Raw genomic sequence first — 24,286 nt, 5'->3', positions numbered from 1 at the left:
CTTACACTTAGGCGCCAGCGCTATGTAATCATTGCAATCTCCCCTGTATGACGAAACCAGTTTCGCAGGCCTGTCAAGTCAGTCACTGGGGAGCCGGGTGAGGTCATACCTAGCACGACCATATCCGTTTTAATGAGCAGGCTAGCCTGCTCGATCTTTTCATTTTTCACAGTTGCCAATACTTGAGAAACCCAGATCCTTTCAGAGATCAAATGCTAGATACACTCCGCTGTATATCAACTTGAGATTGCTGCTTGCGCTCTTCTGTTGGATTGCGCTTGGCAGAAGACAGACAGCATTCGTTCGGATTTTCCCGTGTCTTTTTTCCCTCGACATCAAATAACAACAACAATAAACCGCAATCACAACCACTAATAATCATGGCGCATTTCCCCTATTGGGTAAGTTCATACTCCTGAAACCACCTCAACATGAAGGAAAAGATCAGATCAGGTCAGATCAGAAGAACCCTAACTAACCGCCAATGCCTCGCAGGTATTGCCCTTGATCTCGGGCGTCATGTGGCTGGCGACCCTGCTGGGTCTCCTGATCTACTGGACCGTCGACGCCCACCGCGTCAAGTACGTGTCGATGCAGGACGACCAGACCATCGCCTACATCTCGGACGTCGGCGCGTCGGAGCTGAAGCCCCTCTTCGTCGCCGGCTGCATCATCACGACCATCTTCCTGGACCTGTCCTTCCTCGCGGACCGCTGGCTGCGCCACCGCGGCCGCCTCGTGCCCAACGTGAGCGTCACCGAGAAGGTGCTGTCGGGCCTGACCATCGTCTTCGCCTTCATCGGCACCATCGGCCTGACCTGCCTGTCGGGCTTCGACACGGCCCACTACCACCTGCTGCACGACATCTTCCTGCTGCTCTTCATCGCCGGCTACCTGCTCTCGGCCGTCTTCATCTGCTGGGAGTACCAGCGCCTGGGCATCAAGTACCGCGAGCACCGGGTCCTGCGCATCTCCTTCTGGATCAAGCTGTCCTTCATCATCGTCGAGTTCTGCCTCGCCGTCGCCTTCGCCGCCACCAACTTCCTCAAGATGTACAACAAGGCCGCCATCATCGAGTGGGTCATCGCCTTCGTCTTCTCCTTCTACGTCTTCTCCTTCTTCATCGACCTCTGGCCCGCCCGCTACACCGCCAACGGCCGCGGCTTCAAGACCACCGGCATGAACGCCAGCTCCGGCGAGATGGCCGAGGCCGCGCAGAGCAACATGGATCACTCCAACGGCGCCTCGCCCGGCGCCGTCGGTTCGAGATACACGGAGGACAGCCAGCGGCCGCTGCACACCGGTCGCCCGGGCCCCCACGCCAACTTCTAATCGGCGGGGGATTACAACATAACATAAACCACCTACCTATTATTACAACAAACAACATACAGAAGGCAAAAATTGCATAAAGGGGGGAATGATACGACGAATACGACACAGGAACGATACGGGATACCAAATTTATATATTATATATATGGGCTGCTTGAATCATGAGACATTCGGCATGGCGTTCCGGATCAGCATGGGTTTTTGCATGAACAGCATAACCGCGAGATTGCGGATCATATACAACGAATTTCAACAACTAATTTAATTACTATCAACTTCTACTTCAACAAATGTCTTCTTTATGGCCATGTACGTGATACATCTATGTGACAAATAATCTCGATAAGGTCTATTTGGGTTGGCAAAAACGCATCAGCTCATGATACGCGTGTACATATGCTAGAATTACTTATCATTCACCTTAAACGACTGTCCACGCCGTGTTGGTATAGTATTCCAATCACCATGGGTCTGACTTCGCGGCGTGGAAACCAATCTTTATTCAATACGCCATCGACGTGTACTACAGTCAAAGGGGGTGTACCATAGGGATACCTTATCTCTCACAGCCGGTACGTACGCAAACGACCGCATAGAAATTACCAACATAATTAATATACAATGAAATATTTCAATGTCATAACCCATTCCCGTAACCATGCAAGCTATCAAGTACCATGCCAATCTTACACGCCAGCCGCCAACCTCCTCCCATCGTATCCCTGATGAAGAAAAGGAGCGTGTGGATGAATTGCCGAAATTACAAGAGGAACTAAAGGGGAACCCAAAGTGAAGGAGAGAAGAGAAAAAAGATGATGTCTGCCAACATCGTGTGTGTGACTGAACTACAAAAACTTATATAATCTCATGAAACCTCGAGTCCCGGTTTGGACTATGACTCTTCCTCACCGCCGGATCCCCAATCGGCCGTGGCGGGCTCAGCCCTCCTGCCGCCCCGTTGGCGGACGAGGAGCTAATCACGGGCGCCACGTCGTGGAAGTACTCGTCTTCGCTGGAGCTGCTCATGGGCGAGACAGCCTCCGGGTTGGCCAAGCTCGCCGACGGTGCCAGCGAGTGGCGGCCCGTCGAGGTAGTAGACAAGGCATCCTGCTGCCTACTGCCAACGCCGGTGCCGGTGCCGGCCATGGCTACGGCGTGGACGCTGTTGCTGTATCTACGGGGACTGTTAACACTGGCCGTGCTCCCGTTCTGCGACGACGAGCCGAAGCCCGACAGCGCCGCCCCGCCGATGAATTTTCGCTTGCCTTTGTCCTGTGGCTGCTTAGTAGTAGTAGTAGTGTTGTTATTGCCCTCTTGCTCAAAGTCCGATTTGGACCCTCGGTGGAAGTGGGACTTGAACCAAGACCGCACCCGAATCGTGGGGGATTTGTCGCCCGTGGATCCGCTTGACTTGGTCCGGTGTTTCCGGATGGCCGACGCGTCCGGCATCTCAATATCATTCTCCGCGCGTGTGGTGGTGACGGCCTCCGTGGGGGACTCAGGGGTGGTAATGACCGCAGGGGCAGGGACCCTGACTGGTTGACCAGCATCGTTCAGTTCAACCCGCTCGATCGGTGCAATCTCGTCTTGATGTGGCGCCCCTTCGGTCGGAGATCCCACAGAAACGGCCGTGGACTTGCGCTTTTCTTCCTTAGCGAGACGCTTTTGCTCGGCCCTGGCAGCTTTCTCTTCTTCCTTCTTTGCTTTAGCCTCCGCCTTCTCCTCTTGCCTTCGCTCCTTGGCCTCCTGCTTTTCTTGCTCTAGATCATGCATGTTAGCAAAGCTGACGCCCCCCCATCAAATTTCGGAAGAGTAGACCTGCCTTTTAGCTTCTTGTTGATGTCGCTGACTTCCTGTTCCCGCTGCCTCTCGAGATCCTTTTCTTCCCTCTGGCGTTCCTCTTCCAGCTTCTGTTCCGTCAACCTGGCGTGCTCTTGCTCCGCCCGGTCGTTGATCTCGTCGATGACCGGCTGGACCCTGCTCGCGGCAATGGCATCAATGTCTTCCTGCTCCATGTACTTTCCTGCGCCGATGTCGACCTTGCCGTGCTTGCTCAACCGGTCGTGGCTGCGTAGTTGAGCTGCAGCATACGCCTTGGAATCCCACGAAGTCTTGGTCGAGGGGGCCATCATGCCCGTCTCCTGGGCAATCTTGTCGTCCATGCCCTTGAGGCGCGCCGAGACGTTTCGCTGCGCGGCCGCCATGAGGGCGTCACGGTCGTGCTGCCTCTTCTGCTGGTCCACTTGGGACACCTTGTTGTTGAAGATGGACATTTGACGACGAATCTGCTGGGACCGCTCCCGGTCATTGTGGATGTCACCCTCGCTGGACGATCGTCTCCTGGTAAGCTTCCCTCTCATGCTCGTTTTCCGTGGCGCTTGTCCCTGTCCGTAGTAGTCCTTGTAGTTTCGGCTCTGCATGTCGATCTCCAGCTTGGCCAACCTCTCCTGTGCAGCCTTGTAGGCGGCATCCTGTAAGCTGTTGAACTGCATAGGGGGTGCTTGGTCGTGGTCGCTGAGGCTACTCGATCTGCGCCGCCGCGTATGTGGGACCGTCTCTTTTTGGCTTTGCGTCTTCTTGGCCTCGTCAATGACTTTCTGTTGCTGGCTGTACATCTTCTTGGCCATGGCGAGGGCCGAGGCATGCAACACATCCTCTCGCTGTTTCTCATCGACCACGGGCTGGACCGGTGGTCTCGAAGTAAACATCTGGCGGTTCATGTGCACAATCGGCGTCGCGCCGGCGGCCTCCCTGGACTGAGTGGATGCTCTCGGCTTGTGCGCGGCGGCCGCGGCCTTCAGCGCATTGGCGGCTGCGTTGGACTCGTCGGGGTACGAATCCTGCAGCTTGGAAGCAGGTAAGGTGTTGGCGCGCGAGCGCCGGGCGGTGGAGGTTGACATGGCGCCTTTGGCAGCAACGAGGGAACGCTGGCGCTCGATGGGTACGGCGGCGTGGGGATTGCGTCTAGAGGTGCGGTCGGCGTTGAAGGCTGATGTGGCTGCGGTGTGGCCGTGGTCGATCGAGGAAGGTTTCCCACCTTCTGCGCTCCGGGTAGCAGCCTTATGGGCAAGCAGGGCCGCCTGGGCACCATGTTCGCTAGGTTGGGGGGACCAAGCAGTAGCCATCTTGTGGTTTTTGGCAAGCACGGCAGCAGCGGAAGCCGAGGCCGACTTATCCGGGGTCCAAATCTGGGGTGACTTTCTCGACTGCCAACCTAAAGACGCAGCAGCGCTGGCAGCAGATCCGTTTGGCGCAAGTCCTATGGAAGGATAACTGGGCAGATCTCGCGGATGGGCATATACCAGTCGGCCGTGATGACCTTGTGTAGGTTGAAAGTTAATGCTAATACTATAATAACGGTGGAGGTAAAATGGAGAGAGGGCTCCCTGCAAAAAGGGTTAAGTATGGCAATGGCAGAGTCTCACCTGCAGGTATTGTGGATGTGTCGTCATGGGATTGTTGGACCTGCATTTTGATTGGCACGGGTTGCGCGTAGCAACCTAAGAAGGCCTGTAATCGATCGCAGACGGATAAAGAGCTGGGCTCTTGGGCTGGGCTGGGCTCTGTGTAAGCGACCCGGATCTGCAGCCCCCTTGTCCCGTCAAATTGCCCACAAAGGTCCCGCCTCCGATGTTTCCTTTCAGGTGGAGGCCGTGATGGAGATTGGATATTCTCCGAATGCGCGAAACGTCCAGTCAGCAATGGCGCGATGGCTTTCCTTGCTCAGTCACCACCTCTGATTGCTGGTGGATGGATTTTCAGATATTAAGAGTTTCGGGTCTGGAGAGTTCGCTTATGCACGCGTGATTGTGTGTATGCGTGTGTGCCTGGCTGGCTACCTTTATGTTGGCTGTGTAGGTTTGCTGAATGTGTGACACCGTTTTTCGCTGTAATTTACCCAAAAGAAAAGCCAAGGAGGAAATTCCAACATGGAATCGTCAGAGGCAGCGTATAATTAAGTACTATGGAAACGGGCAATCATCGCAGCCATGGACATGCAGTGGGCGCGGCACTAGACTAGATGCGACGGGAGGCCTTTCACCCAACCCATGGCCGTCGAGGCTAGAGTCCTAGACAGTACCGTCATGATTGTGTTAGACAGCTCTTAGGCCCTTTTCATGGTGACGGTGCTGGGCACGCTGGCTTCAAAAGTGTCTTGGTGTCAATGTCTCTGGTGTCTCTGGCAGAGTTCGAGTGATAGGCTTAGAGCTAACTCTAGCTTAGACAGGATCCCTTGACGTCACCCAGCATGCTCTCCGGTCTCGACATGCAGTAGTCCCCACCCCGGATCCAGGTGGAGTGGAGCCTCTAGGATCTGTCGGGATGCATCCTGAGATGGAAAACACTGATCACATAGAACCCACCACGTCGGCGCAGCAGGCTAGGACACGCTCAAGAAGCCGGCAGGCCGGTAGTCGAACGCCCAAGCCCAGCGCAGGTAATACTGTAGTAGGTGTAGGAGGCGGGGTATCAGTGACCCTGCACACACATCGATTGGTTTTTGGACTCTATTCAGAGAGCCTTCAGAGAATCCAGAGAAGCATCTATGTAACGCAGCTGCTACAGACAGACATCAATAGAGCTCCCGATATTATGTGCAGATATATGCTATTGAAACAATCACCGGCATGCATCAATTTCCGATACCAATCAGCTGGACGAATTGGACAGGGTAGATGATGACGCGTGGGTGGGGAGACCGCACGAACGATAATGGAATCCCTGGTGGTTAGCAGCCATCTGGGGGGCCTTTAGCCAGAGCAAGGGTCCCTTCACCGTTTCCCGCCTGTCCGCTCTGCTTTTTATCTATTCTACTACTGTATTTGCAACCGCCCGGAGATTCTCCCGGATGGGCATCTCTCTCAGGTGACGCTACAAATGCGGGTGGCAGTGCGCATCGCTAATGGCAACCGGTTCGAACGGGGTCTAGATCTGGCAGTTCTGTTCCTCACTTGCTCTCTCCATGGTCCATGGCTGATACTTAGTACTGGCATGACCGGGAATGACGGTAGGTAGGCTGGGGTCAGGGTTATTGGGTGCAGTAATCATTTATTTCCTTTTTGCTTTACGCCAGGCCCTCTTCCCTGGTGGATGTGAAAAACCATTGGCCTTTCATACTTGAGCAATGGCACACAACAACTTCGCTTCCACGACAGCTTCGTGGCCGTGTTTGTTGTTTCGAGTCGAAACACAGACTTGCCAAGGTCTCCAGAGCCCAAGTCCAAATAAGCAACAGCTCCTGACATAACGATCGACATAACGGATGGGATAAGTAGCTCTGTTAGCTCCGCCCGAGCTAAGTAGTCTGCGCACCACAAGCCCGTCACCTGCCCTGCGTTCTTCAGCTTCGTCTCGAACCAAACATCCGAAGTTCCTGAAACCGGGTGTTTGATGTTTCAAGGACCCCAAATCTAAAATTGGCACATGTGTACTATGTAGGTTAACAGAACCGAGTGGCCTACAGTGATACTCAACGTAGTACTCTGGCATTTGATTCTTCGTCAAAAAAGAAACTGGATATATCGCTTCAGCCCTGTGGACTCTGCGTAAAACCTGCCTGTCAGAAAGCGGGGACGAAAGTGCGTGCGCATACAAGGTATTGAACGAACCCCCTGCTGAATGGCGTAGATCAAGCCAACGTACTGCCAAGAAATTTGCGGTATCGTCGTCACAGGCAAACTGCTGCCATATCACACACCAGCAATAGCAAAAAGAAGGGGAAAAGGCCATCGTCTTACACCTCATTGTTTTCACGCTGACTGCACCATCTTCGACGGCAATACAGGCGATATGGACCATCCGAGTCTCGACAACGTCCAGAACTTTCGGGATGTTGGCCAAACCATCAATACCCAATGCGGAAAGAGGTAAACAGATGCACGTGGTTTTGGGCAAGTCAGGCCCTTGCCGAGGCTATTTGATCCCTATAAGCCAACCCCCCTCGTATTCCCCATTCATGATCCTGCGGCTGTAGATCCGGGGCTAAATTTCACCATAGACTTGTTCGAGAAGGCGTCTTATTCCGATCGGCACGACCAGGTGAGCACTTACTACAGAGCTTCAGTCACGTGGCCTCCCCCAAGCTATACGCTCTGGAAGCATGATTATCCAAGGCGCTTGCTGACGGCTGGAAACCCGTGAAGACGATGCTAGCCTAGAGGACCGCCGGAAGCTGAAGGAGGACTACGGGATCAAGACGGTGATAGACCTGCGAACCAAGTAGGTGCTATCCCTGTCCCTCGTATACATACATAGTCAGCAGCTGTCGCCATACTGGGACTGCACGGATCGGTGTCTCCGTATAGGAATTGGTGACTTCGAGGGACATACTAAACCCATCACTTTCTGCGACAGAACCGAACATGCCAAACAAGCCGAAAAACGCCAAGCCGACCTCAAAATCCCGGCCCTCCTAAAGTCCAACGCCGCCCTGGCCGAGCCCGTCCAGATCCCCGGCCTGCGGTACCTGGAGATCAAGATCACGGGCGGCAAGTTCGAGAAGTTTCTCATCAGCCAACTCTCTTGGCCCGGATTTTTGTAAGAGCAGCACCCGCCTACTCATTACCTATCTGTGTCTATTAACCGCCCCCGTCCCATAGCAAACTCATCTTCCTCTACGCCTGCGGCTACCGCATCCCCGCCATCCGCGTCATGAGCCAAGAAGTCATGCTCCCCCGGGGCCTCGTGGGCATGGGCCTCGACACCCTCGACCACTCGGGCGCCGACATCCTCGAGGCCCTCGACGCGTTCCTGGAACAACCCCCCTCCGCTGCGTCTGGTGGTCCCGCCGGTCCCTCCCTCCCCATCCTGGTCCACTGCACCCAGGGCAAGGACCGGACGGGCCTCATCGTCGCCCTCGTCCTCATGGCCCTGGGCGTGCCGCTCGAGGCCGTCAGCCACGACTACCTCCTCACGCAGCAAGCCCTCGTGGCGGACCGCGAGGCCCGCATCGCAGAGATCGAGGAGATCGGGCTGACGCCTGACTGGGGCGACTGCCCTCCGGACTTCGTCGCCAGGATCCACGAGCATCTCGTGAGCAGGTACGGCGGTGTGGAGGCTTACCTGGATAGCATAGAGTTTGGGAGCGACAAGCGGCGTAGGTTAGTCGAGGTACTAGGCGCATGATTGCAAGTATGTTGGCGTGGGTAGCCCCGAGTTGAACCTTTGTTTACTTGCATAGCGGGATTCGTATCGTCAGACGCAGGATCGTACGGGATAAACTAGACTCAACATCGGATTTCACAAGATGCAACATAGTCACAGAGAATACCAAGGGAATTTGGTGTTGCTGGGAGATCATGTCTATTTCTTTCTAAAGCGACCTTGCATCCAGCATCGGTACATCTTCAACTGCTTGGCTCTATTTACCAAAAGTCTTCGGTCAACGCCAAGGTTTTCTATGTCGAAAAGTTCTTTCGCCTCCGACGCCTCGGTGGCAGGTGCCGCGTCTTCACCCTCAGTGGGCTTCATGTTGGGCAGGGTCTCGCCCTTCCAGATCTTGGCGAGTTCGTCATCTTCAAAGAAGTAGACACGCGTGCCGTCACCGCGAATGTAAAAGTTCTCATCGAGATAGCGACCCTTCTTGAACCGGACCTGCGCGAGATCACCTCTTCCATAGTCACGGAAGCAGACTTCGCCGCCAGGCTTGAGGACACGGTGGATGTTTTGAACAGCCTTCTTCCACTGCAACGGGGATAGGGCAGAGAAGATGAAGATCATGACTACGACATCTACCGAGCCTTCTCCAAGTCCAGGGGGAAGCTCATCACTTGCGACATCCCACACGTCAGCTTGCATGCGCTCGGTGTTGTACTCTTCATGACCACGCATGACTTCCACGGCCTTCTTAGAGAAGTCGCATGCGTGTACCTTGAGCTTAGGGTTTTTGTTGTTTGCCAGAATAGGGAAGGCCGTATTACCGGCGCCAGCACCGACTTCCAGGACTACTACGGGACCGGCATCTTCCTCAGTGACCTTACCCAGGATAGGGAACTCTTGTTGCAGCCACTTGCGGTTCTTGAAGAAGTTGGCCGTGTTGTTCTTGTAGAAGAGGTTCCACCATTTGGCAGGGTCGGAATTGAATCTGGCTGAGAAGAAAGTTAGCTCAAGGCTTCTCTACAATAATCAATTGACAGGAGAAGTGTGTTTGGCTTGATAAGTCAGATGGGAGCGAAAGACATTTGCTATTACAGTTTGTCATCATCTTAATCAGATGAACTATGCGATTGTTGGGAATCATCACCCAAGCCGGGGGAAAGGTGTTTGGTAAGTACGTGATAGTAGAAGAAGTTGCGACTTACTCTTATCAAAGTCGGAGACTGGCGACTCGCGTTGCTTCTGGAATTGCTCCTCAGCGTACTCCTTGTAGGCGTCGTCAGTCTCCACGTGGTCCCACGCATTGAACTCGAAGACGTTGTCTTCTTGTTGCAGGAAGCGGGACCCGAACTGGAAGGGATCTGTCCGCTTCATGTTGTGCTGAGGATCATGGCTCCGGTGCGTTGGAGGCGAGGTAGCCTCGACGACGGGAGAGGTATCCTTCTTCTCGTCCAGCGCGAGCGTGGAGGCCTGGTCTGCCAGCTCTTGCTCAACCGAAGCCGGCGGCAGCTCACATGCAGCGGCGGAAGCCATGTCGAATGAAATAAGGAATGCACTCTCAGTATGTCACTGAAGCAATGGGTGTTTCACGACCAACTTCTCGCTTCCATGCTGGCAAACTGGACAAGCGGCGCAAAAGGCTTCTTGTGTTTGCTGAGTTGGGAGGAAGAAGTTTTCTCGGGGTGGAAAAAAATATTTCGAAGCTTTTTGAGGAAGAGCCAGCGAGGTGGGGCGCGGGGGGTTACCAGATCCATTCGTGGCTGCCCAGCCAAGATGCGATTTTCTGTGGCTGGAACCTTTTTATCGATTGCCAAGCCGAGATCGCATCGGGGCACATCTTGCGATAGCAACTCGATTATGGTCGACGTCACGATCTTTACTTGTCCATGACCCGGAGGAAACAATTGAGTCAGTCGCCGATAATGTATTCGTAACAAACAATCTCTCCTGTTATTTGTAAATCATTAACAACCTCGTCACCTAATACAACGCAACATGGCAACGACAAGCCTCAGGCCCTGCGCCCAGCGACTCGCCCGCAATGCGCCCCGAGCCATTGCGAAGCCCTGGACGCCCGCAGCCTCCCACCAAACCCGGCGCACCTTCCTCAACATCCCCGGCCTCTCCATACCCGACGCCAACGCGCCCCCGCAGCACCTAACGGCCCGCCGCACGCTCCCCTACGCCTCGGACCGGCTGTACGATATCATCGCCGACATCGACAGCTACCCGCGGTTCCTGCCCTACTGCGCCTCGGCGCGGGTGACGCACTGGACCAACCCTCCGCCTTCCTCCTCGTCACCAGCAGAAGAAACCAACCCCCAAGCCCAAAGGCGTTGGCCCGCGCAAGCCGACCTCACCGCCGGCTGGGGCGGCCTCCAAGAGACCTACACGAGCCGGGTCTTCTGCGTCCCCGGCTCGATCGTCGAAGCCATCTCGGGCGAAGCGAGTCCCGAGATCCCCGCCGCGGAGCTGGCGCGCCTGGGGCTGCGGGACCCGGGCCCCCGGGCCGGCATAGGCGGGGGCCGCGGGGGCGTGTTCAAGAGCTTGGTGACGCGCTGGACGGTGCGGCCGCTGCCATCGAATGCAGCGGACGCCACCTCCACGACGGGAGCGGCGGCGCCGCCGTCGTCGTCAAAGATCGAGTGGAGCGAAGTGGAAATAAGCCTCAGATATCGGTTCTCGAATCCGCTGTACGCCGCGGTCAGCTCGGCCGTGGCGGACAAGCTGGCGCCCATCATGGTGGATGCCTTCGTCAAAGAGGCGGAGCGCGTGCTCGGAAACCCCAGGAGGTAAAGGGGCAAAAGGGGCATAGAGCAAGCAGACTTCTAGAACTACGCATTGGCGACGGAGTTTGGAGGCGGGATAGTTTTTAATTGGTTTGTATTGTATTTATTGGACTCGTGTTTGACTCGAAACTCCATGGCTGTACCACTCCCCTGTATAGATAGATAAAAAGTAGATCAAAACAAGACACCAGTCAAAGACACTCCAGATCATCGTATACTCTCCAACATGGCTCATGCATGCCCAAAACGCCCCTTGTTCCTCGTATCATGGCCCCGTAAATATCATTGTGATAAGCCAATGCTTCCACTTCCAACATGTCTCGTCTCGTCAATCTCCTCCTAGTCAGCCGCATCCAAATATGATGGAACTAGCAATTATCGAGGCCACAAGCTCCAAGGGGGGCAGTGGCAGGTAAATAATCGACCAATTCGACGTAGACAAACAGATTAGTGGTCATTGCCAGTCCGCAACCGCCATTGAAAAGAAATCAGACAAGCTACTCCTGTCCCAGAACAATGATCAGACTGTCTTAGCCGGGGTATAATGCCATAAATCAGTAAGAAAAGAAAAGGAATGCCCTGAAACTATCAAAATAGTTGAGGCAGAATATATGCAGTAAATTCGACAATTTCCGAGGCAACTTCAGCACCGCACCCATCATCTGGGGTATGCGCTGAAAGCTATTACCTTTTTCTGGAGAAAGTGTTAGTAATGGCCAGAAGTAAGCCTGAAAGGGTAGGTCGTTTGACTTACGAGGACTTCTTCGGTTTAACTTGTTTTCCTGCCATGAACTGCAACAAACCACCACTGGCTGGCTTTGATGGCTTCTTCTTCTTCTTGTCGACTTGAACAATGTTGATGCCTTGCGGTGGTCCCCCCGGACGTATATTTGGAGGTGGCGGAGGCGGGCCATGTTGGCCGTGGTGGCCATGGCCGTGTGGTGGCCCTGGCATCCCCTGTCCACCAGGCGGGCGCTGTCCCATACCCATAGGCATACCCGGCATACCAGGACGGCCGTGCATAGGCATCCCGGGTCCTCTAACCCCGGGAGGCACACCAGCGGGCCGTCCTTGGAGATGGGCGGGTGGCTGTGGTGCTCTATCCATCGGCCACATATGCATCGTGATGGCCCAGTCGGGTTCGATGACTTTGTCCCAAACCTGGGGGAGAATGATCTCGCCATCGGGACCAAGGAGATCGTAGTGGCCAGCCTGTACATGGGGCCCAATGATGTCGACATGCAAGAAGGCTTGCTTGATGAGTTCTTCCATACCCTAGAGACATGTTAGTCGTGCGTTGCTCAATGGTTTGGATAGGCGTTGCTTACCTGCCAAGTCTGACATATGTGGAAGGGGAAGCTGAACTTCCTCCCCACGGCGTCCTTGAATCGGATAGGGGCCTTGTCTTTGCCCATCGCTGTCTTGCTTGCTTCCTCGGCCTTGAGCTTGGCTTCCTCCAGGAGTCTTGCCTTGTAAGCATCCTCATCCGCCTTGGCCTTTGCTTCGGCCGCCGCAGCATCCTCGGCAGCCTTCTTCTCCTTTTCCAGAGCTTCCCGTGCCGCGAGCTCTGCTTTCAGTTTGGCTTCAGCCTCGAGGTTCTTACGCCATTCAGCTTCCTCATCGGCCTTCTTCTTGGCGGCAGCCTCGGCCTCCTCCTTTGCCCGGATGGCAGCTTCGAGTTTGGCTTGCGCCTGAGCCTCGGCCAGAGCTTGGGCTTCTGCTTCCTTCTTCTTCCTCTCTTCTTCCGCCTTGCGTTCTGCTTCGAGCTTGTCGCGGGCTTCTCTCTCCGCTTTGGCTACAGCCTCTGCTGCGGCTTTGGCTCGCTCCGCGTCGGCCTTAAGTTCCGCTGCCAGTTTATCGCGGGCATTTCGCTCTGCCTGAGCAGCAGCCTCTGCTGCGGCTTTCGCACGTTCGGCTTCGGCTTTCTTCTCCGCCTCGATGGCATCCCGGGCGGCTCGCTCAGCTTCTTTCCTGGCATCCTCAATCTCCTTCTTGGCCCTCTCTAGAGCGATTGCTCTCTCTTCTGCCCTTGCCTTCTCTTCCCGGGCCATCTCGTCCATCTTCCTCTGGAAGGCCTCCTCGGCCTCCTGGCGGATCTTGGCCTCCAACTCTCGTTGCTTTGCATCGGCTTCCGCCTTGGCTTGCGCAGCTTCGATCTCTGCAAGTTTCTTCTTCATTGCCTCTTTTTCGGGATCCTCCTTAGGGGGTTCTGGTGGCGGGGCCGGCGTACGAGCAGGCGTACGAGGGGGTCCGACGTCCGTTGGAGGGGGTGGAGGAGGAGAGGCCCATTGTTGGTACTGTTGCATGGCTTGAGGCATTGGGTACTGGCCGCCGTTGAAATATTGCCCTCCGGGACCTCCGTATGGCATCATTTGACCACCCATCTGGCCACCCATTGGGCCGCCCATTTGACCACCCATTTGTCCACCCATTTGTCCACCACCCCAGTTACCCCTGTGATCATTGCCGAAATAACCTCCGCCAGCGCCAGGGTTTTGTGTCGGCGCGAAAGGGTTGTATTGATTTCCGTATGGCACCATTGATTGCTGGCCGCCATATGGGTCCGGAGGGCCGTATCCAGCATGGCTTGGTGGTGCATACCCGCCATACTGACCACCGCGACCACCGTAGTGGGCGACTGGGCCGGGGCCAGGTCCCCCACTGGGAGGCCCGAATGGGCCCGGGGCACGCGCCCCGTAGTATTCTTCAGAAGCCAGACTGGAGTCTGGGTTCGGCGCGACGTGCCGAAAACCGGAATGGGCTCTTTGGACAACGTGACGACGAACGGGTTGGCGAACTGTGGCTCTAGCGCGTCCCCAGTCCCTGTCTGCAGGGCCAGGAGCTGTTGAGGCCGAGTCAGTCGGATCGAGTTCGTCTTCGTCTTGGGAATCGGCCCAATCGTCCTCCTCTTCTTCTTCTTGGTCCTGCGATGATGAAAAGCCTTCTTGGCTGGAAGACCATTCGCCGCCCGAATTAGGTTCAGCGTGGTAGGTTCGGACGTCGTATCTTCTACTTTTGGGCCTCTATGTCAGTCGCCGTGCGCGGATGCGGGGTCTTTGGGTTCGTGGTGGGCACCTACGAAGACATGAGGAGCCAAGTGAAATGTGCCTGTCCTTCACTGCCGACCCTTCCTCTCAAGAAAGCCGGGGCAAAGGTTGGCTCCTAGGGGGGATAGGAGACAGAAACTCTAGGGATAGGACCGCCCTTGCTGTGTGAGCGGTTAGAAACACCGCGCTTAAAGGTTGAGCTGCTTGCGGTTGGATGCGCACAACAGCAAGCAAGTGTCGCAAAACTAAGCCGGCGCCGCTAACTTGTAATTGGTTGAATTCGCCCAAAAACTAGTTCGAGGAGGCGGCAGGTGTGAATGGGAGTAGAGAAATTGGTGGTGGTAGTATTGTTGTTGTTGTTGTCTCTCCGGGGGACGGGTAGGGTAGGGTAGGTGGGTGTCCCGAGGATTTGGTCAGAATTTGAGATTGGGCTGTAAGTGAAGAAGCAATATGCGAAATTGGCTCGAATTTCCGGCGTGCTATCGAACTCAAAAGTGCCACAAAGATTAGGGACCAGGCGGTGGGAAAATGGAACCAGGAGGAAAAAGCAAGCAAGGAGCAGGAGGTTTTCCTGTAGTGTTGGAGTGCTGCCGGTGGTTTTGTATCGTCAGGTATGGGAGGAGGAAATAATAATCGCGGGGAGACGAATTCGTAGCAAGGTGACCCGGACAGTGGTTCAGTGTGTGTAAGTGAGTGCTGGAGGGAAGATCCCGGCTGCGCTGCACAAGTTGGGTCGCAAAGGGCAGAAACCGACGAAAAACTTTGGGTAAGGTAAAGAGGCAATTGGGTCTTATTGACCGGCCCCCCCCTCGTCGGCTTTTTTCCTCGCGCTGTCTCGCTCCAGTCAGGACGCTGGCTGGGCTAGGCAGTCCCCCCCAGTCCAATCCAATTCCGTCCCAAAAGCCAGTCTGCGCGGTGAGCAGTCCGCTGCAACAAAACGGAAACGGGCGACTGCAGATGGCCAGTAGTAGCCAGCTTTATTCGATTAAGCCGGAAAAGCACAATCCTGGTTAGGGAGAAGTAGGTATGTATTAGGATATTAGATGCAAATGGAGAGGGCGTATGTAATAGGTAGAGAGGTAGAAGGTGACGCGGGATCGTCAGGAGGAGGAGGCAACAGATCAAGCCCTTGCGGTCTATCACTGTATGTCTCTCTCTCTGTCCCCTCTCGCGCGGATGGAGGGGTTGAACGATGGGTGCGAAGAAAGATCCAGTCCGATCTACAAGCGGCCCCCCCTCTCTTCTTAAATGGGCCCAAGCAGTAACGAAAGACAAGACACAACGAAGATGAAGACTTTCCGGCTTTGGGGGCGGCTGAAGTCCACCGCTTATTATATAGGTGTCAGCAAAGCATTAATGTACTACGACATACACACCTACCTTACATACTCACTTTATCTTACCGACTTACATACAATGGATGCATCTACCTGGCCTAGGCGGCATGGATGGAGAAGGGCAGGCATGTATGTAGAGAGACTAGTAACCAAAGTAATATGCAGATAAGCCACGATAGGTCTCTCCGTTCCGTCGCGCTCTGCTGTTGTCGACAAAAGGCCGAGATGAGAGGATCCGACTTGCTATTGCCGCTTGCCCTGTGGACTTCATCAGCATCCAAGATGACGGTGTGTGTAATACAGCTAGCTGTGGCTAGCGACGTAACGTCTTGCAGCCCAGCCCAGCTCCCTACATTCTTTGGGGTTGCTCAAACAGCGACGGCAGCTAGCCAGCTTCTCGGTAAGTTCTTGTTGTTGCTGATTACTAGTCCCCTTCACCTAGTAGAGTGTGTGCCCAAGGGAGCCAAGGTTGGTCACGTTGTGCCCAGCATCTAGTGCGACTAGGGCAGGCGTTAGAAGGGATGGAAGCAGTATGCACCCATCATGGATGTTTGTTGACCTCCTCCGTTCGATTGTTTACCTGCATACAGAATAGTTCATTGTCGTTGTTTCATCTTGGCTACTTCCTGCACACAACTACTACTACCGCTCGCATTCTACAGTAGCATTTTGCAGTCGTAATGCCGGTCATCTAGACAATTCTTCTGTGTGTGGTGGCGAACGCTTACGGTGGTAGTAGTATAGTCAAGGCCTGTGCAGTATAGGTACGACTATAATACTCCTCAACCCTAGCACTACCAAGTGGCAGGATATTTTGGAACTGCGATCGGAACCTCGAGCCAGAAGTGGGCACCCCAGCTCCCAGCTCACGAGGGCCTCCTTGTTCGTGGCAATCCATCGGGGGAGGGGTGCACGGGGCGTATGTAATTATCAAGTACTGGCAAACCGGGGGTGCATTGATAGACTGACGGTGCTTGCGGCCGATGGACCCCAACCCCGGCATCTGCTTGTGTGTATCCAGTCGCAGATGGAGGTGCCGTTGTATTGAGAGCTTACCCTGCTCCTGACAGAACACGGCGTGCAGATGTCAGACGCCGGTGTAGATAATCGCTGTGTCCAAAACTGTCACATGCGGTCATTTTTTTCTTACCTACATATCTTTTTTTCTCCCTGACTTGACATCTGAAACCTGCTGTGAAGCGACAACCGATGTCAGTCAAGACTCAATGCCTGCCTTTTGACTGGCGGGGTTGCGATACCTACGCGGGCGGTGGAGGGGCAGGCAGCCAAGGATGGCAGGGAACGGGTGGTGGGATTACACCGCTGTTGCTATGGGCACTATCTGGGCACTACGCTGCCCTGCCCCTCCTCCCAGTCCGTCCAGGGCCCGGCTCGTTCTAGGCAGCTTGCTGTTGCGGGCATAGCCGATATGCAGCATTTCTTTCGGAGGTGCATGAGGCTCATGCCCAATGGATTGTCCGCTGAGACCGACAGCTCACCTGTGCTTGCGTCAACAGCAGCTCCTCCCAAGGAGAAGTAGTCAAAGTAGATACCTAGGCAGCTTCGCCCGCCTTAGCCAATAGGCATGCCTCTATTCGCACGCATACTTGACCCCCGCTGAATGGTACGGTTGTAAGTCCAGTAAGTCCAGCGAGGCTTAGTACGCACATGCCATTCCGTGTCTGGTGTATGTGAGTCTTGTCTGTCTGCCTGTGTGCGTGTCCAGTGTCTGGCCCTCCTACACAACCAACCCATTTTCCAGAATCTTGTAGAAAAAAAACAGGGAAGCCGTGTCAGACAGCCTCAGTGAACCGATAGGTTTCAGAAGCCCGGCTGGGACTAGTCCTTCCGCAACGTCGCCTCCGATACCACGCAAATAACCGTTTATGTATTTACCGAGCCGTCTCCTCGGTATGGAATTCTCATACGAGGATTAATAAACGGTCGAGAACGCGTATACCAGGCATGCCAGAAAAGGTCAAGCTACAGGGCTGGGGTGGATATGGAGTATCAATGTATGTATGCATCGTTGAACGACAGCCACTATTCGCTGCTGACTCGCTGAACGGTCATGACTGGCCTAAGTGGAACCTACAGTAGCTGGTGGATGTGATCCTTTGGCCTTGGCTCCCAGCCCGGCAATAGCGAGCCTAACAAAACGCCTTGCTGCCCAAGCTTTCGACCGGTTCCGGGTCATAGACGAGCATGTAGGTATATGCAATGTGGTAGGTGGGGGAAACTTTTCTCAATTTCAGCAATTCTCAAAGTGACGGCGCCAGTGGCTCGGTGGCATGTAAGAAGAGCCGCCTCGTCTCTCGGTCAATTAATGTCTTCGCATGCCTTGCCCTCAGCCTCCGTGTCCATTGTAGACGACTGGAGCCACGCAGAGGGGCAGTGGACTCGTCTAACGGATCTGCATCATCCCACCATCTTCTGGCCCAATCGCCCCCTGTCTGATTGCGTGCTGCGAGCTGCTAGCTTTTGGTAGGGTATCAATTAAGTCGCCATTCTGCAATAGCAGCGCGCGTACCTGATCTTCCAACAATAGTGGCAGTTGGTGGCTATCGGGGTTCCTGCCCGGCCAGGGGGGCAGAAACTCCCGACTTGTTGGCTGCACGGATTTTCTGTGAGTCAGTATAGCACAGGCGTAGTGACTGGATCACCGGATCGAATCGTAGATTGGCACATTGTAGGCCCGCTGCCCGCCCTATCGCACAGTCGTACTAGAACTCTTCTCCAGTAGCTCCCTGGCCGCAACAATCTCGGCTTCGTCAAAGCCCTGCCAGCCCCTTTCCCCGGCCGTGAACCTCCGCGTAATCTCCCCGAGTTTTTCGGTGGCCAGACCATCCAGCTTCTGGATAGTGGACAAGTTAGGTGGCGAGAGACCATCACTCTCCGCCTGTTTTGAGGGCTTCGGTGGGTCATTGAGAAGCTGTGTTGTTGTCTTGCTGGAAGTTAGTCCAACCGCCTTGCTGGGCTGATACGGAAAGCTGTAACAACATACCAATTTCAAGCCGTAGTAGCCACGTAGGTAGTCGTCGCAGAGCTCAATGCTCCGGCAGAACCGCTTGAGTGCTTCACTCAATTGCTTGGCACTGTCGTTCTGGTCCCCCGATCCCGATTTGATGGACATGAGAATCAACTCCCCTATTCTGGCGTGGATCTAGGCAGCTGCGTTAGTCACTTGGCGCTGGAGAGTAGCAAACGTCCCATCCTTACATTCCACGCATTCGGCTGCAGTACGAGGACCTCCTCCAATGCGTAAATGGCCTGGCCATACAGTCCCTGGGAGAAGTAGATATCACTCAGCTCCGACCAGGCCTCGCTGTCGGTAGGGGAGAAGTCGAGCAGTCCAGTCAGGGCCGTGACTGCATCCGGAATGCGACCGATGGAGCGCAGAAGGGCAACGCGGCGCTTTACGATAGGCTAAATGGAACAAGCTGTGTCAGATGGTTGCACAGTAGACCACGCAATGTATAGTAGGCAACCTACTATATTTGTCGGGTTTTCCTGCAGCAAGGCCTCGTATTCCTTCAGTACGACTTCGAGTGTGGCGTCGTCTGTGGCATCCGCTTCCTTCATCAGGCCTATCAAGGCCATCACGCGCTCGTTGTCATCGCCAAAGCGATTCACCAGACGGCCGAGACATAAATGCGCCGATTCCTCGTCCCCTGTGCGAAGGCATGAGAGCAGAAGGTTCTCGTATATCGTCCATAGCTCCGGTGTTTCGGGCGCGCTGAAGAGCGATGAAAGGACCGATGCCGTTACCGCTCCTGGAGAGTTCTTGATTATGTTGGGAGCTTGCTGTGATAGTTGAAGAGCAGTCGCTGGAGACAGATGTCCCGGCGGCCGGAGAAGCGAGGACGTCATGTTGAACCGGTCGTCGAGTGCTGGGAGAAAATGCGATCCAAGGGGGCTGCAGCGAAGTGTTCGTGGGTTTCCAGAATATAGGTCTTTAGATGTCGTTGTCGGTCACGGTGGTCAAAGAGCGAGCTGTGTCGCATGGAAGCTCAAGTTGCGTGCAGCGTGCACATTCATTCACATGTGGCCACTGTAGGTGCTGGGCAGGCTCGGTGACCCAGTAAATCCGCCGGTGATTAGGGAGCCAACTGGCGGGAGCTGGGATTGACTGGGGTAACCAGCTCACCAGTTGCACGCTGTAATCTTAGCGCAATTACGTCTTTAAACCCGAGCACGACTCCAAATCGGGATTTGGGGATTCGTTGCGTACCTCTTGAGATTCATTGGAGGGGCACAAGACCAGTTCCTACATCCGAAGTCAATCTGGCCTACAACTCGACCCTGTAATACTCAACATCCTTCCCAGCCACTCCACGATGGGCCCCTACCGAAGCTGATTGCCATCTCGTTTATGGGTGTATAGCTGCCGTCACGATGGCCTTCGGTTCCAACACGAGCCCACACCGCAACTGATAACTAATAGCTTGCCGACAGCTCTGACTGGCTTCATCCCACATACGATAAGACAACTACACATCGCCAGCGCCGGTGCAAAGGCGCAAACGCCGCAAACATGTTCGTTATAGGCATTGCATCCAAGCTGCCACTCGGCCCTTGCTGACAGTCTCCAGGTTCGAAAAATCACTCTACGACCTCATTCGGGGGATGCGAAACCACAAGGGCAACGAGCGCGAATACATCCAGAACTGCCTGAAAGAATGCCGTGCCGAAATTCGATCCCAGGACTTGGACCTCAAGGCCACGGCCATGTTGAAGTTGGTTTACTTGGAGATGTTCGGGCACGATATGTCATGGGCTTCCTTCCATGTCTTGGAAGTTATGGCATCGCCCAAGTACCACCAGAAGCGCGTGGGCTATCTCGGCGCCGTGCAAAGCTTCCGCCCCGATACCGAAGTCCTCATGCTCGCCACGAACCTCCTCAAGAAGGATCTCACGGGGGCTTCGACGACTACTATAGCGCTCCCAATCGTCGCCCTCCCTCACTTGATCACACCCTCCTTGGCGCTCTCGACCCTCTCCGACTTGCTCCCTCGACTCAGCCATAGCAACCCCACGGTTCGCAAGAAAACCATTGTTACTCTGTATAGGCTAGCCCTAGTATTTCCGGAGACATTGCGCGCCGCATGGCCAAAGATAAAGGAAAAGCTCATGGATACGAAGGAGGATCCAAGCGTCACGGCGGCTATTGTGAATGTGGTCTGCGAATTAGGCTGGCGTCGTCCCAACGACTTCCTACCTCTCGCGCCAAGGCTCTTCGAATTACTTGTTGATAGTGGCAACAACTGGATGGCTATCAAACTCATAAAACTGGTAAGGGTTATACAGTCTGGGCATAGGTTACTTGGCTTGCATACTTACGGTAAACTAGTTTGCGACTCTTACTCCTCTCGAACCGAGGCTTGTGCGGAAGCTGCTTCCTCCCTTGACCGAAATTATTCGCAGTACTCCTGCAATGTCATTGCTGTACGAGTGTATCAACGGCATTATCCAGGGCGGCATTCTGGGCAGCGGCGACGATGACGATGGACGGGAGGAGATTGCGTCCCTATGCGTCAGTAAACTCCGCAGTATGATAATGGTCGATGGCGACCCCAACCGTACGTTTGTGATATTGCCGCATACTAATAGGGGCTCCCGCTAACATCTGCCAATAGTCAAATATGTGGCACTCCTCGCTTTTAACAAGATCGTGGTTACACACCCTTGGCTTGTTGCACAGCAAGAGGATGTAATTCTCGAGTGTATCGACAGCACGGATATCTCAATTCGCATCAAGTCGTTGGATCTGGTCCAGGGCATGGTCAGCAGCGAAAACCTGATATCCATTGTTGGTCGTCTCATGAGGCAGCTTAAGAGCGCCTCGCCAGAGAATGGACGAAATGCCGCGGTCGACCCAGCCGATCTGGATTCGGACGAAGAAGCTTTGGAGGAGACCATTAATCCGAGACAGCAAAACGACGGGCAATCACAACCACTACCGGATGACTACAGGGCCGACGTGATAACTCGGATCCTGAGTATGTGCTCACGAAACAACTACAGCAACTTAACAGACTTCGAGTGGTATATAGATGTCCTGTCACAATTGATCCGTATGGCTCCCTTGCCCCGGCCTACAAACGACCTGGAATCATCTACTACTTCCAAGTCGAATATCGGGGATGCGTCGGAACGAATCGGCGACGAGCTGAGGAATGTTACGGTCAAGGTGCATGCCATCCGGCCAGCATGTGTCGAAGCTGCGAACGCCATCTTGATGCAGTTCAATAAAGACGCGCCAAGCGGTCATCCTGTCACGTTAGGTGCTGTGAAACCTATAGCCTGGGTTATAGGGGAGTTCGCGGCCGAGACTGTGTCTCCAGATGACACTCTGGGGTCGCTGCTGCAGCTTATCCCCCGCATCACCTCTCCAGAGTCGTTGGCGGCCTGTTTGCAAGCTGCTACCAAGGTCTTTTCTCTTATTGCAGGTGACAGCATAGCTCCGTGGACTCCCGAGAGGAAGTCGATGATATCATTACTCATGGCCCGCATAATCCATGTTTTCGAGCCTCTGGCTATGCATCCGAACCTTGAAGTACAAGAGAGGGCCGTCGAGTTTATCGAACTGCTCAAGTTGACCGCGGAGGCAGTGTCTGGTCAAGACGCTTCTGGAGAGGCTTCGGATTATGCCCCTTTACTGCTTACACAAGCCATGCCATCCCTATTTGTGGGCTGGGAGCTGAAGTCCGTTGCGGTTTCGGCTCAGAAGAATGTGCCTTTTCCGGAGGGCCTGGACCTCGATGAGCCTATCAACCCAAATCTGAACTCTCTATTGGCGAATGCTCAGCCTCTCAGCATGCCTACCGAGGAAGCAGATGAGTTCGAGATTTATTACAACAAGCGGCCACCACCTACAAGTATAGTTTCAGAGCCCGCCATCAATCGTCTGGTTGAGAGCCGGGAAGAGGTCGTTGGCTCGTATCAGCAGTCGCCATCAGAAGACGCGTACCTAGATCCAGATATCCTTGCCAGGAGAAAAGCAGAACGGCGCGAGAGGAACAAGGATGACCCTTTCTACATTGGAGAAGGCAGCAGTCTCACCGGTACATCGACACCCATACATAACATCCTCCAGAACTCCAACGGTCCCGACTTGGATGTCGATTCGATCCCTATCATGGAGCTGGATCTTGACAAGCTCAACGTCGGCATCAGCGGCAGTGTCCCGTCCCAGGCACGCAAATCTCCCCGCCGAAGCCGCCACGACAGAAGATCGTCATCGCCGCGGACGAGAACCTTGCTGGCAGCGGCGGGTCCACGCCTCGGCAATACGACTCGGAGAACAACTCAGACAGCTTCACCAAGTCGCGGGCCAAGCAGCTGAAGCAGTCGGTTCTCCTGGGCGTCGACTCGACCAACATTGGGTCGCTCAACCTCGAGGCGGAACCCGACAGCCGCGGCTACGACTACGAGGCCCAGCAGCGCGAGGAGGCCGAGATGGCTCGCGCCTTGAAGGAGGTCGAACGACTCCGGCTCGAGATGCAGCGCGCCAACGATCGCATTCAGGTGGCCCAGGGCGTTGACGCCGAGGGCACGGTCGTCAAGAAGAAGACAAAGAAGAAGAAGGCGCCTGCGGCAGCGCTCGCCGACGGAGAGGAGGGCGGGTCCGGGACTGCTGTTGTCAAGGCCAAGAAGAAGAAGAAGAAGGTCGTGGTCCCGGATGCTGGCGAAGGACCGGACAACAACGACGACAATAACGACAAGCAAACGCCAGCCCCCGTTAAGGAGGCGGCGACAGAGAAGGCTGAAGAACCGGCGGCCGTGAAGCCGAAGAAGAAAAAGAAGAAGGCGAGGGCAGCGGAGATACAGGATTAAGCTTTCTACGGTCACGCCTCTACTGCTGTGGTGCTTCATTTTCAACTTGCACTTACGGCGAGGGCAGTTTCACTCATGCGCATCGGCCGGATGGGAGTCGAGCCGGCCCTGCTAGTCGAAATCTGATTCTTGGAAAGGACAGGACAATGCATATTACTAGGGAGCCACACCTTCGGATGAAAAGCGCGCATCGGATAGACCTATAGAGCCTGGGCAGTATGTTAATCCAAGGAACCCAATTCAAAGCAGGAAGCTGTGCTTTCTTGTGATGCGTATCTAAGATCATGTTTGTCCCGCGAACCAAAGAGCAAAGTGGCATCTGTTAGATGCGTTGCTAGTCCAGGGGGCGTTCGGGTGTATGCTACTGCTGGTCATGACGGAACACGCTTGAGTAATACTATGCGACGCGGGATCGGCTTTAACGCATTGTCTCACTGGTGAATTCGACTATGCATCCCGGTGGCTGGCTTCCTCGTATGACCGGAGGGATTGAGTCAGAAGCCTAGTAGTGATTTTGGGCGAGAAGATAAGCAACAGGACGTTTGTCTAGCTGCCGTCCAATCTCCGTTTTACATCCGATCCGGACGACATCGTATGGTCGGTTGTCAACTTGCGTGCGAAGAATCACTACTTAGCCTTTTACACCGCCTGCCGCATCGGTTCTTAGTATGGCGCAGCAGCAAATGACATGCGGCTATCGAAAAAGACGGAACTATTTCAATGCGCTGGATGCAGGCACATATTCCGCCGCTCAGGAATATACGGCATGATTGACTGGTGGTATACTTGAACCCCCACTATGTACATGCAGTAGGTTAGAGGGGAGGGACAGCAACAGACTGAATCCA

The 24,286-nt window shown here is 54.6% G+C and overlaps 8 protein-coding genes across 8 annotated transcripts; 4 read left to right on the top strand and 4 right to left on the bottom strand.

The window, feature by feature from the left end:
* Window positions 1-380: 380 nt before the first annotated feature.
* On the top strand, window positions 381-1,332 carry PG985_013492 (protein sfk1; the record flags this gene model as incomplete). Its single annotated transcript, XM_066833258.1, has 2 exons — window positions 381-401; window positions 496-1,332. 2 exons carry the CDS (start codon window positions 381-383, stop codon window positions 1,330-1,332), a joined length of 858 nt encoding a protein of 285 aa, XP_066677998.1.
* An 857-nt stretch (window positions 1,333-2,189) lies between these two features.
* Window positions 2,190-4,459, bottom strand: PG985_013491 (uncharacterized protein; the record flags this gene model as incomplete). The annotated part of the gene is made up of 2 exons (XM_066833257.1): window positions 2,190-3,092; window positions 3,185-4,459. 2 exons carry the CDS (start codon window positions 4,457-4,459, stop codon window positions 2,190-2,192), a joined length of 2,178 nt encoding a protein of 725 aa, XP_066677997.1.
* Window positions 4,460-7,124: 2,665 nt separating this feature from the next.
* PG985_013490 (uncharacterized protein) lies at window positions 7,125-8,459 on the top strand (the record flags this gene model as incomplete). Its single annotated transcript, XM_066833256.1, has 5 exons — window positions 7,125-7,201; window positions 7,333-7,373; window positions 7,478-7,553; window positions 7,689-7,871; window positions 7,934-8,459. The coding sequence occupies 5 exons, from the start codon at window positions 7,125-7,127 to the stop codon at window positions 8,457-8,459; spliced, it is 903 nt and encodes a 300-aa protein (XP_066677996.1).
* Window positions 8,460-8,636: 177 nt separating this feature from the next.
* On the bottom strand, window positions 8,637-9,962 carry PG985_013489 (uncharacterized protein; the record flags this gene model as incomplete). Its single annotated transcript, XM_066833255.1, has 2 exons — window positions 8,637-9,421; window positions 9,635-9,962. 2 exons carry the CDS (start codon window positions 9,960-9,962, stop codon window positions 8,637-8,639), a joined length of 1,113 nt encoding a protein of 370 aa, XP_066677995.1.
* Window positions 9,963-10,424: 462 nt separating this feature from the next.
* Window positions 10,425-11,225, top strand: PG985_013488 (uncharacterized protein; the record flags this gene model as incomplete). The annotated part of the gene is made up of 1 exon (XM_066833254.1): window positions 10,425-11,225. The coding sequence occupies one exon, from the start codon at window positions 10,425-10,427 to the stop codon at window positions 11,223-11,225; it is 801 nt and encodes a 266-aa protein (XP_066677994.1).
* A 743-nt stretch (window positions 11,226-11,968) lies between these two features.
* PG985_013487 (uncharacterized protein) lies at window positions 11,969-14,305 on the bottom strand (the record flags this gene model as incomplete). The annotated part of the gene is made up of 3 exons (XM_066833253.1): window positions 11,969-12,493; window positions 12,547-14,227; window positions 14,298-14,305. The coding sequence occupies 3 exons, from the start codon at window positions 14,303-14,305 to the stop codon at window positions 11,969-11,971; spliced, it is 2,214 nt and encodes a 737-aa protein (XP_066677993.1).
* Window positions 14,306-18,309: 4,004 nt separating this feature from the next.
* PG985_013486 (uncharacterized protein) lies at window positions 18,310-19,472 on the bottom strand (the record flags this gene model as incomplete). Its single annotated transcript, XM_066833252.1, has 4 exons — window positions 18,310-18,546; window positions 18,607-18,765; window positions 18,822-19,028; window positions 19,095-19,472. 4 exons carry the CDS (start codon window positions 19,470-19,472, stop codon window positions 18,310-18,312), a joined length of 981 nt encoding a protein of 326 aa, XP_066677992.1.
* A 502-nt stretch (window positions 19,473-19,974) lies between these two features.
* On the top strand, window positions 19,975-23,438 carry PG985_013485 (uncharacterized protein; the record flags this gene model as incomplete). Its single annotated transcript, XM_066833251.1, has 6 exons — window positions 19,975-19,980; window positions 20,047-20,138; window positions 20,195-20,894; window positions 20,953-21,181; window positions 21,239-22,767; window positions 22,833-23,438. 6 exons carry the CDS (start codon window positions 19,975-19,977, stop codon window positions 23,436-23,438), a joined length of 3,162 nt encoding a protein of 1,053 aa, XP_066677991.1.
* Between the last annotated feature and the right edge of the window lie 848 nt (window positions 23,439-24,286).

This window comes from Apiospora marii, assembly GCF_038362585.1.
Source record: "Apiospora marii strain CBS 49790 chromosome Unknown utg000011l_segment0_segment0, whole genome shotgun sequence".
Classification (NCBI taxonomy): Eukaryota; Fungi; Ascomycota; class Sordariomycetes; order Amphisphaeriales; family Apiosporaceae; genus Apiospora; species Apiospora marii.
This window is presented reverse-complemented; position numbering and strand designations above follow the sequence as displayed.